Source organism: Leishmania major, chromosome 23 (assembly GCF_000002725.2).
Source record: "Leishmania major strain Friedlin complete genome, chromosome 23".
Lineage (NCBI taxonomy): Eukaryota > Euglenozoa > Kinetoplastea > Trypanosomatida > Trypanosomatidae > Leishmania > Leishmania major.
The window spans coordinates 246,202-261,937 of record NC_007264.2 but is presented as its reverse complement, the minus strand read 5'-3'; the positions used below and the strand labels follow the sequence as shown (position 1 = coordinate 261,937).

General features: G+C 57.1%; 3 protein-coding genes across 3 annotated transcripts; all 3 read left to right on the top strand.

Moving 5' to 3' along the window:
- Nucleotides 1-1,311: 1,311 nt before the first annotated feature.
- On the top strand, nt 1,312-3,282 carry LMJF_23_0560 (putative kinesin; the record flags this gene model as incomplete). Its single annotated transcript, XM_001683339.1, has 1 exon — nt 1,312-3,282. One exon carries the CDS (start codon nt 1,312-1,314, stop codon nt 3,280-3,282), a length of 1,971 nt encoding a protein of 656 aa, XP_001683391.1.
- A 4,503-nt stretch (nt 3,283-7,785) lies between these two features.
- LMJF_23_0550 (putative ubiquitin-activating enzyme e1) lies at nt 7,786-10,920 on the top strand (the record flags this gene model as incomplete). Its single annotated transcript, XM_001683338.1, has 1 exon — nt 7,786-10,920. The coding sequence occupies one exon, from the start codon at nt 7,786-7,788 to the stop codon at nt 10,918-10,920; it is 3,135 nt and encodes a 1,044-aa protein (XP_001683390.1).
- A 3,380-nt stretch (nt 10,921-14,300) lies between these two features.
- LMJF_23_1665 (hypothetical protein) lies at nt 14,301-15,011 on the top strand (the record flags this gene model as incomplete). The annotated part of the gene is made up of 1 exon (XM_001683337.1): nt 14,301-15,011. The coding sequence occupies one exon, from the start codon at nt 14,301-14,303 to the stop codon at nt 15,009-15,011; it is 711 nt and encodes a 236-aa protein (XP_001683389.1).
- Nucleotides 15,012-15,736: the final 725 nt, after the last annotated feature.

Sequence of the window (15,736 nt, the reverse complement as noted above, 5' to 3'; positions counted from 1 at the left end):
CTTTTCCCCCTCTCCTGTCTCTGAATCTTTCTCTGCCACACACAACTGCCTCGCATGCGCACACGCCGCATCACAACATGAGACCTCGCTACTGTTTTTGTTAGTGTTCCTTCCTTTGTTTGTGTTGCTGTCGTCGTCGTTATTAGTTCTCACCCCATCTTTTACCCCTCCTCCACACACACACACACACACACACACACACGAGAAAATACGTAATAAAGCAGACCAAAAAAAAAGACGGGAAAAAGTACACAAGGAACACAGAGTTGGAGATCGCCGTACAGGAACGCATCGACTTGCATATTGTATCGGTGATTCTCACTCGCCCTGCGTGTGGTTATTCGTGTCTCTTGTCTACTTGCTCGTTTTTCTTGTTGTTGTTGTTGGTCCTGTCGAGGAGAGTTCGGAGTGAAACAACAACAACGAAAAGGGGGCGGCGGCGGCATCACGGGAGACAACAAAGACCACCGGCAAAACAAACAAAAACAAACAAGAGTGCTTCGTTCTCATTTTGTCTATCCGGTGCGCTGTTTTCCGGCTGTCGTCGACCGCTCTGGTCGTCACTGGGCCCCTTTCTCTTTTGTTGTTGCTCTTTGCTGGCGTTGACTGGCGCTGTCATTCGGTTTTTGTTTTCTTCTTCGGTGTGCGGTTCGCGTTTGGCTCCCTTACCCAGCTCCTCTCCTGTTGGTGTCAGTCCCCCGCCCCCTTTCCCCCCTCTCTCTTTCCTCCATACTCACTCCCTCTCAGGCTTCCATCCGCACAATACTGTGCTCATCAGCCCACCCCACCTCGATCTTTTTCTCTTTTATTTTTCCTTTTGTTTTGTTTCCTCGTTTCTCCTCTCCTCTCATCTCTCTTTGCTAGAGTGCATTGCCTTTACTCGCGTTATCAATTGCAACGACGAGTCCCACTCGCGGCCCACACCCCTCCCTCCCCTGAAGAAGGGCAGCCTTCCACGGAACACGCGCAGCCACAGGCCCGGCAGCGACACGGATGCTCAACGGCGAGCCGAGGCTAATCCAGGCGCCAAAGCGTCCCAAAAGGCGCGGCGCAGGCCGCAGCACCACAAGGGATGGCTATGGTGACACGCCGTATCGTGGGCTGACGTCCGCGCGCCCCACGACCCCGGTGCGCAGTGGACCCAAGGCGGCTCGCTCGCCTTTGCAGCCCCGCCTTCAGAATTCAGACCGTAACCTCACCTCCGAGGACGCCGCGGAGGGCACCGAGGCTTTCAAGAACCGCGTTTCTGAGATCACATCATTCCGAGTAGTGTCGCGTGTGCGGCCCTTTATCAAGGAAGAGCTGGCCGAGATGGAAGGCCAGGAGCGTCGCTCTGTCGTTGAGATGACGAACACGAAGACCATTCTGCTAGACCCGAAGGACGGCTGGGCCCCCAAGGCGCAGTTCGACTTCGACGCGTCACTCTGGTCGATCCCGCCGACGCACCGCATTGTGCACACGTTCCAGGACACGAAGCACAAGACCTACGCAACGCAAAAGGATGTGTACAACCTCATCGCCAAAGACCTCGTTCCGCACGTGTTCAACGGCTTCAACAGCTGTATCCTCACATACGGCCAAACCGGAAGCGGCAAGACGTACACGATGATGGGCTTGTACGACCCGAACGCTTCATGCGGCGGCGACGGAGAAGAGGGCATCATCCCGCGTGTGTCCAACGACATCTTCATTATCCTGAAGGAGCGCATGGAGGAGGAGGCCAAGACGAGGCCGCCGCGCGACCGCACGAAGTTTCGCGTCGAGGTGAGCTTTGTCGAGATTTACATGGAGCGCGTGCGCGACCTCCTCGACCCCGCGCTGCGCCACACCCGCAGCAACGAGCATCTGCAGGATGCGCGCATCCGGCAGGACCCGTACAGCGGCCCCTTCGTGGAGGGCGTCACCAAGTACGAGGTAGAGAATTGGACACAGTGCTGCACCCTGCTTGAGCGCGGCTCACAGCACCGCACAACGTGCGCGACGGCGGTGCACAACCAGTCGAGTCGCAGCCACGCCATCTTCCAGCTGACGGTGGTGCAGGAGCAGGTGGTGCCAGGAAACAACAAGTACGCTCTCCCCGCCTTCAAGACGCAGGCGGGCCGTATCAATCTGGTCGATCTCGCCGGTTCTGAACGCGGTGGCTTCCAAGACTACGTCAAGGAGTCGGCGGCCATCAACACCTCGCTGCTGGCGCTGCGTCGTGTGATCGACAACCTCACGGAGCGGCAGAACATGCTGATGGAGATGGCGGAGGCAGAGATCACCGGCAAGCACTACCAAGAGCGGCCACTCCCGCAGGTGCCGTTCCGCGACAGTGTGCTGACATGGTTGCTGAGCGACAGCATTGGTGGCAATGCTCGCACGACCATGGTGGCCACACTCAGCCCGCTGGTGAAGAACTACGCCGATACCCTGGCGACTCTGCAGTGGAGCAGCAGGGCTCGCAACCTCGTCACATTGGTGAAGATGAACGACCAGGCACTGGTGCACAACGGCATGGCGTCACACGCCGGCGCCCTCGACAACGCCGTGCGCATTCAGCGGCAGAATTTGGATAGTCTGCGCCAAACGCTGCGTTCAAAGCAGGAAGCAGCGCAGCAGCTGGAGCGACAGACAAAGGAGCACAAAAAGTCGCTCACGAAGGTGCGCGGGCGCGAGCGGGCGATCCTGCGGGACCGCGCCGCCCTCATCATCCAGCGTGCCTTCCACCGCTTCCTGTTTTACAAGAAGTACGAGGCCTACGAGCTGCACCACGCGAAGCTGCGAGGCGGGAATAAGAGAGGCACCGGCGACGCCGCTGATTTCCAGAAGATTCGCAAGGAAGCGGAGGCGCGCGAGCAGGCAGCGAAGGAGGCGTTGAAGGCTGAGGAGGCGCTGACAGACGAAAAGGCCGCTGCCGTGGCAAGGTACGAGTCGAACTACGAAGCTCGGGCTTTGCGCCGCCGCGAGGCCGAGGAACGTCAGGCAAGGATTGTTGAGGTGATCAACGGCAACGAGTTGCTCCGGCAGTACGTGGAGAAACGCCGGCAAGAGGTGGAGGCGCTTCGCAGCGTGGCCGATAACGAAAACAGGGAGAGGGAGATGGCCGTGAAGAAGCTGGCGGACATGATAAAGGCCATAGCTGACCACAAAACGGACCAGCACAAGCGGAAGGTGGAGGAGGATCAGAAGATGTTGGAGATGCTGCGCAAGAAACGTGACGAAGTGCGCTCGCGGAGGTACGAGGTGCTGCGGCAGCTCCAGACTTTACGGGAGCGCCACAAGAAGGTGGTAAAGAAGTGAAGCCGAGCGCACCACTTGCGCAACTGAGTCGGCGCGTGCCTTCGAAGGGATGAGCCGGCAGAGTGTGCCTCTGCTGGAGAGGCTCGAGGCGGTCACGCAGCTAGGTCGTCGTGGCGGTAGCACTGTGTGTGCATAATGAATCGAGCGGGAGGGAGTTCCAGCATCAAGGGACAGGGAGGGGGGACTGTACTCCGTCTAGCGAATCTTACCGACTACTCCGCAGAACTGTGTACTGGATTACGCTTCCTTTTTACACTGCCTTGCCTTCCACGCACTCGCTCGCTCAGTTTTTCTTTTGTGACTTGTCATCCCCACCGTTCCTCTTTGCTGGCGTCGTCGTGAGGCCACCCCTCCCTGCCTTTTTCACTGTGCTGCTGAGCTGCCCACCCGCCCCTGCTCGCTTTCACTGCCACTCTGTCGTTTGCGACTCCTCTTTCGGTTCTTCGTCGACGACACCTTGAAGGTTCTGTCGGCCCTTTTTTCGCCCGACTCACGCGCCCGCTCCCTCGCATTCTTTGTTTTGCGTTTCGCTTTCGTTTTGTCATGTCATTGTATGGGTTCACTCAACAGCGTTTTTTTTTTATTTGGTTGATGGGTCTTTAGTCCATTCTACCCTCCCCCCCCTTTCCGGTACCCCCCTTCCCCGACAAGGCTTTCGTGCCTCCACCGTTTCGCGGCGAAGGGATTTTGGAGAGGACAGGCGAGAGAGAGGGGAGGCGAGACGTGTTCATCTGTATCCGTCTCTTGTTCTCTCTCTCTCTCTCTCTGCGTGTTCGCGTCGGTGGCAACACTGATTTTTTCTTGTTTGTCTTGGTTCACTGTACCCTCCCCCCCCCTCCCCATCGGCCCTCGCTTAGATCAGGATGGTCGAGTCACGCTCAGGCACACAGGCTGCAACAAGAAAAAGAAAAGAGATATGTGCGATGGGCGAGGCACATAAGCGCCACACTAGCAAAAAAAAAAGGAGTGTCAGCGGATGCATTCTTAGGCCGGCGTGTGAGTCAGTGTCGCTCGTCTCGGCTTTCTCCCACCCCTGTCCACCGCACTCTTCTTTCTCCGTGCTGGTGAGCTTGATTGCTTCTCTTTCTACGCCGACTGCTTCACCTGCGTCTTCTCCTTGTGTGTGATTTTTCTTGTCCTTTCTTCCTCCCCTCCCCCCACCCACTGTACCCTGGAGAGATGGATATTGAGCTGGTTACTGTTTTTGTCTGTCTTGTTTCATCTCGAGTGTGCATTGTCATCTTCTTGTGTGTCGTCCATGGCAGACGCATCCTTTCTCTTGTTTTTGTCGTTTTGTGATTCGCCCTCCACTCTCTACATGCGTGTCGTCGTGCGTGTGGAGCTACTTCGAGTCTCCTCTCACATACTTGTGTGCCAGAGTAGGCGTGTGTGCTCACATGCTTCTACTTGTTCCCTTCCTCTATCACCACCACCTCGCTCCTTCCCACGCGCTCGCCTTCTCACCCTCTATGCTTTGTAGACTCATGTATTGCGATCCATCTTGTATTTTTGCCTTTTCTTGATTCCGCTTCTGTGGTGTGGAGAAGCATGCATGCACGCGTGCGCTCGCTCTGGTGGTTCACGATTTGGTGCCAATACATACTGGTGGGCTTCCAGGAAAGGGTGGGCTGGCGGGCGGCTACAGCGAGAGAGAAGGGGGGGGGGAGAGAATACAAAGCAAAAGTAGAAAGGGGAGGAAGCAGTCATGTATGTGTGCAGCAATGTTGACGAAACATGCCCCCACCCTCGCTACCCCCCCCCATCCCCCTCAACACCTCACGTTGTGCCTATATTTCTGTTTTCTTGTTTCTTTTTTTCTCTACTTCCTTTTCCTTTTCGATCTGTACATCTTTCACCTGGCATTCCCCCATCCCCTCTCCCTACAGTCACCTCCCATCCCGCCCACACCCCTCTCTACCCCTTGCGCGACTGCTACGCCGCTCCGCCCCTTCTCTGTTGCGCAAAAGAAAAACCATCAACACTCACTAGATCTGTGTTTTTTTTTTCGTTTCATTTGGGTTTATGTTCAGTGTCGTTATTATTTCCCATCTTCCGTTTTGTTGTTGTTGTTTAATGGTTATCGGGCTTTCTTTCGTCGTGTTGTTGTTGTTGTTGCTGGCGAAGGCGTCTCTTGCGGCCTTCCCTGCCTCGCGGGCTGTCTGACTCTCTCCGACGATCTCCATCTCTCCATCTCTCTCTCTCTCTACATACATACATATCTATATATCTATCTATATATCTATCTATAGATATACATACATATATATATATATATGTATATGTATGGTCTCCTCCCTGACCGTTTCCTTTTCAGCATTCGTTGTTGTTGTCGTTGTTGTTTTTGTTTAGCCGTTATGCTTGGCTGTTTTTTTTTGTTGTTTGCCCCCCCCCCACTTCTTTGTTGCTCACTCGCTTTTCAGTACAGCTGCGTGTGTGTGTGTGTGTGTGGAAGTGTTTTTGTGACGTAACCGACTCGATCTAGAAGCAGCATGCGCCTGCACGAATATAGGGCCAAGTAGACACCGACGGTCAGGCAGACATGAGTACGTGCAAGGCCGCGCTCGTATGGAGATGTTTCGTTATTAAACATGCGTACCCGCAACGAGAAACTCCTTGTGCCGGTTCTCCGATCATCTTTTCTGCCCCACTCTCCTTCCCGCCGCGACGCGTAGGGGGGCCGGCTGCATGCACGTGAGTGCTTCGTAATCAAAACTCACAGCAAACAGGCACAGCCCCTCGCTACCTCGAGAAGGAAAAAGGTAGCGTGCGCGACGACGACCAAAGTGCGGCCGCCTACCTTCGCCTCATTCACATGCCAGTGACCACCGACGCATGATGTTTGCTTCCATGAACTCCAGAGACCTGACGGCGGACTGCAGCTGCGTGCGTGATGGAGCAGGAGGGCGCGAACAGCGAAGCAGCTGGCCATGTATCTCACGCATCCTATGAGCGAACGCGAGGGGATAGGAAGGGGATGCCGTAGAGAAGGGCTGCTTGTGCTGCCCTCAGCGGCTGTCCATCATCGTCCTCTTGCATTTCTCCTGAATCCTCTTCTTACACTTTCCTTTCTTCGACTCCTGTTTTCGTTTTCATTCGTTGGCATTATCGACGCACACCCTCGTGACGGGGGCGCCTCAGCACGGTATAAGGATCCAGTACCCCCACTCTACGTGCGGGGAGGCCCGGCTGCCCCTCCTTATGCCCTGCCCATGCCGAGCCACCTCTGGTCGTGACACAGTCAAGCGCCTACGACATAGCGAGGTCAGAGCAATGTATCGCTGCCGATGCCGGCGGTGAGGTTCTGGATGGCGTTGCGCCTGAGCGACCTGCCGCAGCGAGCACGCCTGTGCCATACATACGGTTAGGCGAAGTGTAGACGTGACTCGAACGCATGCCCCCCCCCCTGGCCCTCGCTGCCGTTGCTGGTGTGGTGGCGAGCCGGAGTGTCACTGCGAGGGGGGCGTGCGAGGTGGCGACCTGCATGATGGCAGCTGCTGCGAAGCGATCTGCGAGGCGGGTGGGCAAGGTTGGAGGTAGGGGCCGTGCTCGGATGGCCGAGTCGGCGCATCGCTGTAACGCACGCGTGTGTCTAGCGCTGCTTCGCACACACGCGGATGTGTGTGTCGGTGTGTCGGTGTGGGAGGGGAAGGGGGAGGCGCCTGATGACAGGGCCTGGTAGGGTAGTGGGTGAGTATCGGCAAATGTTTGACGACAGAGGAATGGACGTGTTGAACAGAAAAAGAAGATAATAAAATCGTTGCCGCTCGCGCGCATGGGCTGCCTTGGAGCACGAACGCGCATGCATACCAGCTCACAAAGTATGGGCTTTGGTGTGCAGAAAAGTGATTCGACAGAAGCGAGGGGCATTCTTCTTCGTTTCACTCTTGTCGAGTTGCCAAGCTGTGTGCTGCTTTTCATCGTTTTTTTTTCTCAGAGGCTGCGCAACCAACACACCGAGCCAAAGCAAGAGCATACAAGCACCGATCAACACGAGGGAGGTCGGAGAATGAAAGGTGCGTCCCTGCTGCCATGGTGGTGTCGTCTTTTGTTGGTTTCTTTTTGCGCATCTCACCCCCTTCCCAATCTCACCACCCCATCTATTCCTGCCTTTTCCTGCCGCAGCGCTGCGCTGCTCCCTCGCGTCATCCGTCAGCTTCATCTTCACCGTGGTTCCCTTTTCTCCCCTTTGTCTCGGTGGCCATACCTTTGTTGTGGTTGGAGGAGGCGCCCTGCCCTGTTTTTCTTTTGTTTGGACCTGGTTTGTGTGATACTTGATTACGTTATTAGAACGCATTTGCTCTCGCCCTCACCCCCGCGCCCCGGCGCCGGTTCTCTTCTCTCCCACCTCCATAGCAGAAGCAGATTGGACTTCGTATCAGCGGTTATTATTATTATTTTTTATTGATTGTTTCCATTGTTGTTCCGTGGTTGTTACTGGCACGGACGCGGGTAAAGGTACCACGCACTCATACTCAGGCGCGCGCACCACGCAAGCGGGGCATCATGTTGTCCGAGGAGGAGCAAAAGAGGCAGTTGTACAGCCGCCAGGAGTACGTTGTAGGGTCGGAGACGCAGGCGAAATACGGCTCGACGCATGTGCTCGTCGTCGGCGCCACAGGCCTCAGTGCAGAGATTATCAAGAACGTTGTACTCACTGGCGTGAAGAGCGTCAAGGTGCTGGACGACGCTGTGGTGACCATTGAGGATCTCGGCACGAACTTCTTTTTGCGGCCGGATGATGTAGGAAAGGCACGTGGTGCTGCTGTGGCGCAGGCCGCCAAGGAGCTCAACCGCTTCGTCGAGGTCTCGTCCGTTAGCGGCGACCCACTCTTGCACATCCCCGCGGTGCATGTAGTGATCTACACGAATGCTTACACGTCCACCCTAGCGGCAGCGAACAAGGTGGCGCGGGAGAACAAGGTGAAGTTCATCAGCTGCGAGAGCCGCGGCGTTTGCGGCTGCATCTTCGTGGACGGCGGCGAATCGTTGGACATTGTGGACACGGACGGCGAGGACACGGTCACCTGCGTGGTGACGGCTATGTCGTCGGATGGTCTCGTCACGTTGCACGAGGAAAAAAACCACGAATGCGAGATCGGCAGCAAGGTATACTTTACAGGTCTCACGGAGTTACCGCAGGCCAACACGACGGAGCCGGCGACGCCATCGGCGTGGAAACTGTTCGAGGTGGCCGAGGTCATCTCGCCACACACTATGCGCCTGAAAGGCGTTTCGGAGCTCGTCAGCGCTGGCACAATCATCCATGTTGGGACGAGCGCTTACCTGCACACCACCAAGAAGGGGCGCAGGGAGCACTACAGGACGCTCGGCGAGTGTCTCGACAACCCCGAGTGCCTCATGATCTTTGACAAAGAAGAGAAGTACACAGCGGCCACCACGCTGCACGCAATGTTCACTGCGGTCGCCCGCCACGGCTGCGCGCCAACCTCGCCGGCTGAAGTGGAGGCTGTAGTGAAGGCGGCGCAGGCCATTAACCCGAACGCAGAGGCAACCGTCATGCGCACGCTGTTGCCTGTCTTTGGCGGTGACCTGAACCCGATGGCGTGCTTTATTGGTGGCATGGCGGCGCAGGAGGCGCTGAAGGTGTGCAGCGGAAAGTTCACACCGCTGCACCAGTGGGTGTACTATGACGCGCGTGAGGTGCTGCAGGTGTGGCAGTACGGAGCGAAGACCGTCTCTGCGTCGACCTTGTCCTCGTCAGCGGCGGTGTTCCCCGATGCGCCGGCGGCGCGATCACGGTATGCCGGCCAGGAGGCAGTGCTCGGCCACGCGTTTCAGGAGTACCTACGGCAGCAGAAGGCGTTCATCGTCGGCGCCGGCGCGCTCGGCTGCGAGCTCATCAAGAATGTTGCTTTGATGGGTTTCGGCGAGGTGTCCATCACGGACATGGACACGATTGAGATGAGCAACCTGTCTCGACAGTTCCTCTTCCGCAACCACCACATTGGCCGCCCAAAGTCCGTCGTGGCAGCTGAGGCGGCCGGCCACATCAACGCCGATGTGAAGATAACGGCGTACGAGGCCAAGATGGGACCGGAGACGGAGGCGATCTTTAACGAGGACTTTTGGGTGCAACAGGCGGTCATCCTCAATGCGCTGGACAACGTCATGAGTCGCAAGTACGTGGACAGCCGCTGTCTGTTTTATCAGAAGCCGCTGCTGGAGAGCGGAACGCTCGGCACGAAGTGCAACATGCAGCCCGCTATCCCGTTTGTGACGGAGAGCTACAGCAGCAGCTACGACCCGCCGGAGAAGGGCATCCCGCTCTGCACGCTCAAGAACTTCCCGAACGCGATCGAGCACACGATTCAGTGGGCCCGCGATCTGTTTCACTTGCTCTTCGTTAGCGTGCCGGCGGACGTGAACCAGTACCTGAACGACCCGGTCGCCTTCGCGAACAGTCTACGCAACGACCCGGCTGCTGCTGATGCGGCCTTGCAGAATGTGAACGACGCGCTGAGCCGATGGCCCCAAAATGAGCAAAACTGTGTAAGACTCGCGCGTCTTCTGTACCAGGAGCACTTCAACGACGGCTTCCGCCAGCTCCTGCACAGCATCCCGCTTGACAAGCGCAACGAGGACGGGCAGCTGTTCTGGGGCGGTGCAAAGAAGCCACCGACACCACAGGAGTTCGACGTCAACTCGGAGCAGGACACCGAGTTTGTCTACCACTGCGCCTGCCTCTTCGCCAAAGTGTACCAGCTACCGGCCTTCTCGCTCTCCAAGGAGGAAACGGCCCGACTGGCGGCGGCCGTGACAGTGCCCGACTTTGTACCGCGCCACGCCGTGTTCGCCACGTCCGAGAGTCAGACATCGCAGCAGACGTCGTCTTCCAGGGGGCTGACAGTGGAGCAGCTGCCCCCGGTTGCTCACTTCGGCTCTCGCCGCATGAGAGCTGAGGAGTTCGACAAGGACGACATCACAAATCATCACGTGCAGTTTATCACGTACTGCTCCAATCTACGCGCTCGAGCCTACAGCATCCCTGTCGCAGACTTCAACCAGACGAAGCGCATCGCAGGCAACATCATCCCTGCCATGGTGACAACCACGTCTCTCGTCACGGGGCTCGTCGGCTTTGAAATGCTCAAGTACCTTCTCATCCAGTTCCATCACGCGCGGAAGCCCGCCGTGAATGGGACAGGCAGTAGCCACGGCAACTTCTACCTTGACGCGGATGAGGAGCCAGAGAAGCTGGTGACACTTTTCCGCAGCGCATTTGTGAATATCGCTCTCCCATTCATTGCCTTCTCGGACCCGATCATCGCGCCGAGCCACTCGTACGCACTGCCGAGCGGCAAGAAGCTGCGATGGGGCATCTGGGACCGCATCGACGTCTCGGAGGGTCGTGACATGCTTGTCAAGGAGCTGGTGCAGCTACTGCACGACCGCTACGAGCTCGAAGTGTTCATGATTGCGCTCAAGAATGGAAAAATGATCTACACCGAGTTTGGCGGGAAGGCGAAGGACAAGGAGAAGCGTGTCTCAGAGGTTGCGCAAGATAAAGGCGAAAAGGTGCAGGACGGCATCGACTACTTTGACCTCGTGGTCACGGGCATGATTGGCGACAACGACGACGTTGATGTGCCCATCATCCGCTACCGTTATCGCTTCTAAGGTGCGGCCGCGTGGTGTTGCCATCTACGGCCACAAGGGATGACTAATGGCGATATGGAGGAGGAGGATCCACGCTGAATGGTGTCCGTCGGGGGCTGGTGTGTGATTCCACGTCCTCCCCTCCCCCGTTTTTTTTTTGCTGTTTCCATATATAAGGACATACGTGTGTTGACACCCTGCGCTGCTCTCCATGCCGAAGAGGAGAAGGGCAGAGGAAGTAGTAGGGAGATGCGCATGGGCACAAGGGTTGCCTGTGTGCTTTTTTTTCACCGTTATTGTTCCATATTCTGCCGCCATCGTAGCTGCACGATATCTCGTGGAGGGAAGATTGTAGTGTTGTCGTTGTTGCGCGACGTACACTAAAGCTGTCTACACCCTCCCCTTACCTTTTCCCTGTCCACTCTGTTGTGGTTCGCCGAACACCCCAGTCAACGGAACGCGTGCACACACGCACACAGAGGAAACGACAAGGGAAAGTGCTTATCAAGGCGGACACGGCGTCGTCTGCCTCCCCACCACCACTCCCACCACCACCTCACCCGTTTGCAACGTTCTCTGCTATCTTTGGTCGATGTACTTGAATGGCATCTATGTTATGGGATATACATGTATACATCAGTTGTGATTGGTGTTAGGGGGAGGGGGGCATGAAAAACAGTGTCGAGGAGCTAGCACAACACGCACGCACGCTTGCTTGCATGCGTTTCGTTCATCTGCACACACGTGTGTGTGTGTGTGTGTGTTGCCCTCGATGGGCACGGACGGGGAGACTATTCGCAACGTTGACGCCGCATACGGCGAGAAAGACCAAAGAAGCCCTTCTTATCAACCCAACCACGAGGACCCCTCTGGCATGAACACCATCTTTCCCGCTGCTCACGTTATCCTTTCCTTGTATGCTACTTGTTCCACAGCCGCTCCGCCCCGGGCGTCGACAAGGTTCACCCTGAGAGCGTCAAGGCCCTCCTGGTGCACAGCAAGAGAGCGCGGCTGGACATCTACAACAAGAGTGTTGCCCCCGGCCGCGTTGCCGCTACATGGAAAAAGGGGTAGGACCACCATGGGCCCCTCCTGATGCCGCGCATGCCCGGTGGTGGTCCCGCGCCCTACCGCCCTGCCCTGTGACGCCGACCAGTACCCGGCACAAAAAGCCCCTCGAGCAAATCGCCTCGCGACGACTGCGCGACAGGCTCCAGCCGCACCCGTACAGCCTCCATCCTCACCCCGCTCCGATGTAGACCCTCTTGGGCTTGCTCCCCCAATAAGTCAGTGCCGCGCCGGCAAGGTACACAGAGGCAGCCGCGGCGTTTGTCGACTCTACGCCGGCACGCTGGGCTCCCTGCATCACGGCGCCTCAGAGGCCCAGCCGCGGCCCGCACCACACTCGCTGCATCATGGCTCTCTCAGACCATCACCCCGCCCTCTGTGTTCGCGCCTACAAGAACAAGTCCAAGATAGCCAGGCGTGCATGCCCAGTCGCACAACCCTCTGTCCTGGGCCCTCTTCGCCTCATCATGGTGGTGGGCCCCCGAGTGTGCAGCGCAACCGGAAGCCAGCACGGCACCAAGCCATCTGTGCTCGTCACACCACACTCCTCGCATCCTCCGCGGGCAAGGATGTGATGCAGACCACACTACGCTTTGCCCCCTGCAAGGTGGTGCTCTGGACACTGGAACCCGCCAGGCAGCGGTGTGAGCATCCCCCAAAACAAGGAGCACACGCGCTGGTGCGCGGCACCGCAACCAGTAGCAGCTCTCCGCTGCACGCACGTACCTAGAGGAGCATCGCTACCTTCGCCTTCTCCGCGTGGACATCCAGCCCACGCGCCGCATCGGCCCACATGCTGCAGAGGTCATCAAGGTACCCACGACTCAGCCTGCCGAGCGCAGGGAGGTCTGCCAGCACGAATGGAGTCCGTCAAAAGATCTCCTCCGCTACTCCTACATGGCACGGCTGGAGTCAGTGTTGATCCACGGTGCCGCCGTGTGGTGGGATGGTGCTGGTCAGAAACTGCGCGAGGGCCCCTGTGCACCTTCACACCAGAGCAGCCGCAGTGATCGTGGGTGCCCTAAAATACGCACACAGCGGATACCCGCTGGGAGAGGCCGATCCACTGCCCCCCGACCCCCTAGTGCTGTTGCGCCGCACCTGCCTGCATCCGTCCGCAGCCACGCCAGGAGGCCACCTTGCGCACTTGGCGTGGGGATGGGTGCACGTGCCGGATGACGGTGTCGTCACAACGGCTCCGCAGCTCTCACGTCGGTGTGCAGGCATCGACCCCCCTGGGAGCCCCGCACGTGCACACCTCCGTCATGCGCAGCGGTCGCGTGTGCGTCAGCGTATCGTTTGCTGCCAGGCAGCGGGCGCACCCTCCGGACGAGGAAGAAGCCAGCGTCGTGCGCGCAGCGACTCTCCCGTGTTGCGGCGTTGCCTTACTTGCTGTGGGTACATGGACACCAAGATAGGCGCAGCCGCGACGCGCTATGAGGATGGCGCACTCACAGGTACACGGACAGGGAGCTGCGGCTTACTTGCTTGCGGCCCCGGCGCGGAGTGTGGAGCCGGGACTTGACCTGCTGCAAAAGGCTGCTGGGAGACTAAGACACAGGAAAGCACATGCGGCTGCTGCCACGGGCTCGCTCTCCCTCCTCATGGCGCTCTCAGGGCGGGCCCTGCGATTGCGGAGGGTGGCGTGCGCCTCTCACCTCAGTGTGTCTGTGGTCATTATGGATTGGAACACATGGACAAGGTGGGCAAGCCTGCAACATCGGCAATGCCGGAAGCACTGGCACCAACTGTATGAATTACCGATTGGGTCGCACTGCTCTCCGACGGCAGGACGGTTCGTGCTAGACGACCAGGGGTTAGCCGCAGTGCGACAGCGGGAGGTGAACTGTGGCTGTGTAGGCGTATGCGTTGGCGGACGCGTCGGTGACAGTAATAGCCACGCCGACGCCCTCCCCTACCCACCCGCCGTAGAGAACAGCAGAAACTCTCGTTGGTTCTTCCTTCCACCTTTCCTCCATCCTGGTCTCCTCTTTCTACGCTTTTTTTTGTGTGTGTTTGGGTGTTGGTGGTGGTGGTGGGGGGGGGGCATCGTTCGCCCACGCCCATGCCGTGTTTTATTTTGGTTTGTTTGGGCAGCCATGTGTATCCCAGCGCATTGCCCAGCAACTTGAGCTCCACTGAAGCAGAAGAGAGAGCAATAACCACACAAAGAAGAAAGAAGTTCCTGCATACACAGCTTTCTCCAACACGTGCTCGCGAGGCATATAACAACAACCAAACATCACGGTAAAAAAAGAAGGGCAGCAGTCTTCACACCCCCACACACCCCTCCTGGTAAGTCTCGGTCAAGCATTTTTTATACCCTCGCCGAGATGTTTCTGTCCTGCATTAACTACTATGTGGACAAGAACTGCAATTTCAGTGTCGTCAGCGCTGTGCTGCTTGTGAATGTGTACGTACTGCAGTACCTCCCTGGAACTGTCGTGGTTCCCTTCTTGACTCTGTGCGCCTGCATCACGGCTGGCGTCAGCAAGGGACTGAAGCGCATCATCAAGCAGCCCAGGCCGCCTGGAGCTCCGAAGGCGAGCCCCGGTATGCCGAGCAACCACGCTACCAGCCTATCGTTCTTGTCTGTGGTGACAGTCTATGTCCTGCAGCGCTATGCGTCCAGCACTGCCATCGTTGGTGGCGCGAATCAGACACTCTTCCACACGCCGCCTCTTCCTTCTCTGCCGCTGCCGTGTGTACGGCCGCTGCAGGTGCTGATTGCGGTGTATAGTGTGTATGCGACAGTCTTGCGGGTTGCTCAAGGTCATCACACGGTAGCGCAAGTCATTGCGGGATACCTGTTGGGGTTTACCCTCGCCGTTTTTTCCTTGGCGGCGAACCACAGCGGCTACACCGGCACTCGGTTTGGTGGTCGCGTGGATGAGCTGCCGCTGCCAGAAAAGGTAATTCTGCTTTTCGCCAGCTTTGCGATCTCTGCGATGGCAATGCGTTCCATTGTTCGTGGCTCACACGTTTCACGCGTCGCGCACACCAGCGCCCCCGTCATGAAAGGTGTTGAAAAGGGAGGAAAGTGAGAGGACCGAGATTTATCAGCGTGGATCATCGCAGATGAAGAAGCAGAGAAGGCGGTGCCTGCCAAGCAAACAGCCAGAAAAAGGAGGACCAATAAAAATTACAAAATAGCGGGCAGCACCGCCTCCTCTCTCCCCTGTCATGATTCTTTCTCTCGTTGTCCTCTGCCGGGATTCACACCGCTTGGACTTATTGTTATTTTTTTGTTTCTCTTTCGGGGTTCCCCGAATTTCTTTTTATTTTCTCTCGGTCTTTCTATCTTTCTTCCCCCCCCTCCTCCGCCATTTTTTTTTCGCTGTTTACGCCGTTTCGTTTTCTCTGTCTCTCTGTCGCTCTGTCTATGTCTATGTCTATGTCTCTGTGTGTGAGTGTGTGAGTGTGTGTATGTGTGTGAGAGGCTGTCTCACACGACTTGCTCAAGAGCGAAGAAATGAGAAACAAACCGAGCGAACCACAAAAACGAACAACAACACCAAACAAACGAAGGAAGGCAAGCTGTCTTTTTGTGTTTGTGTTGTTTTTTTTTCGCGAGTCTATGGCCTGCGCGTATACATACACACGTATACGTATATGTATAGTGTATCGTTTTACATTGAATCTTCTCTACCAGCAGAAAATACTTAACTGAACACAACAACACCAACAAAAAAAAGGAAGGTGGTGGTGGTGGTGGTGGTGGTGGTGCTAGCTTAGCTGCTGAGCGCAGGAAAGCGAAAGCAATGTGAAA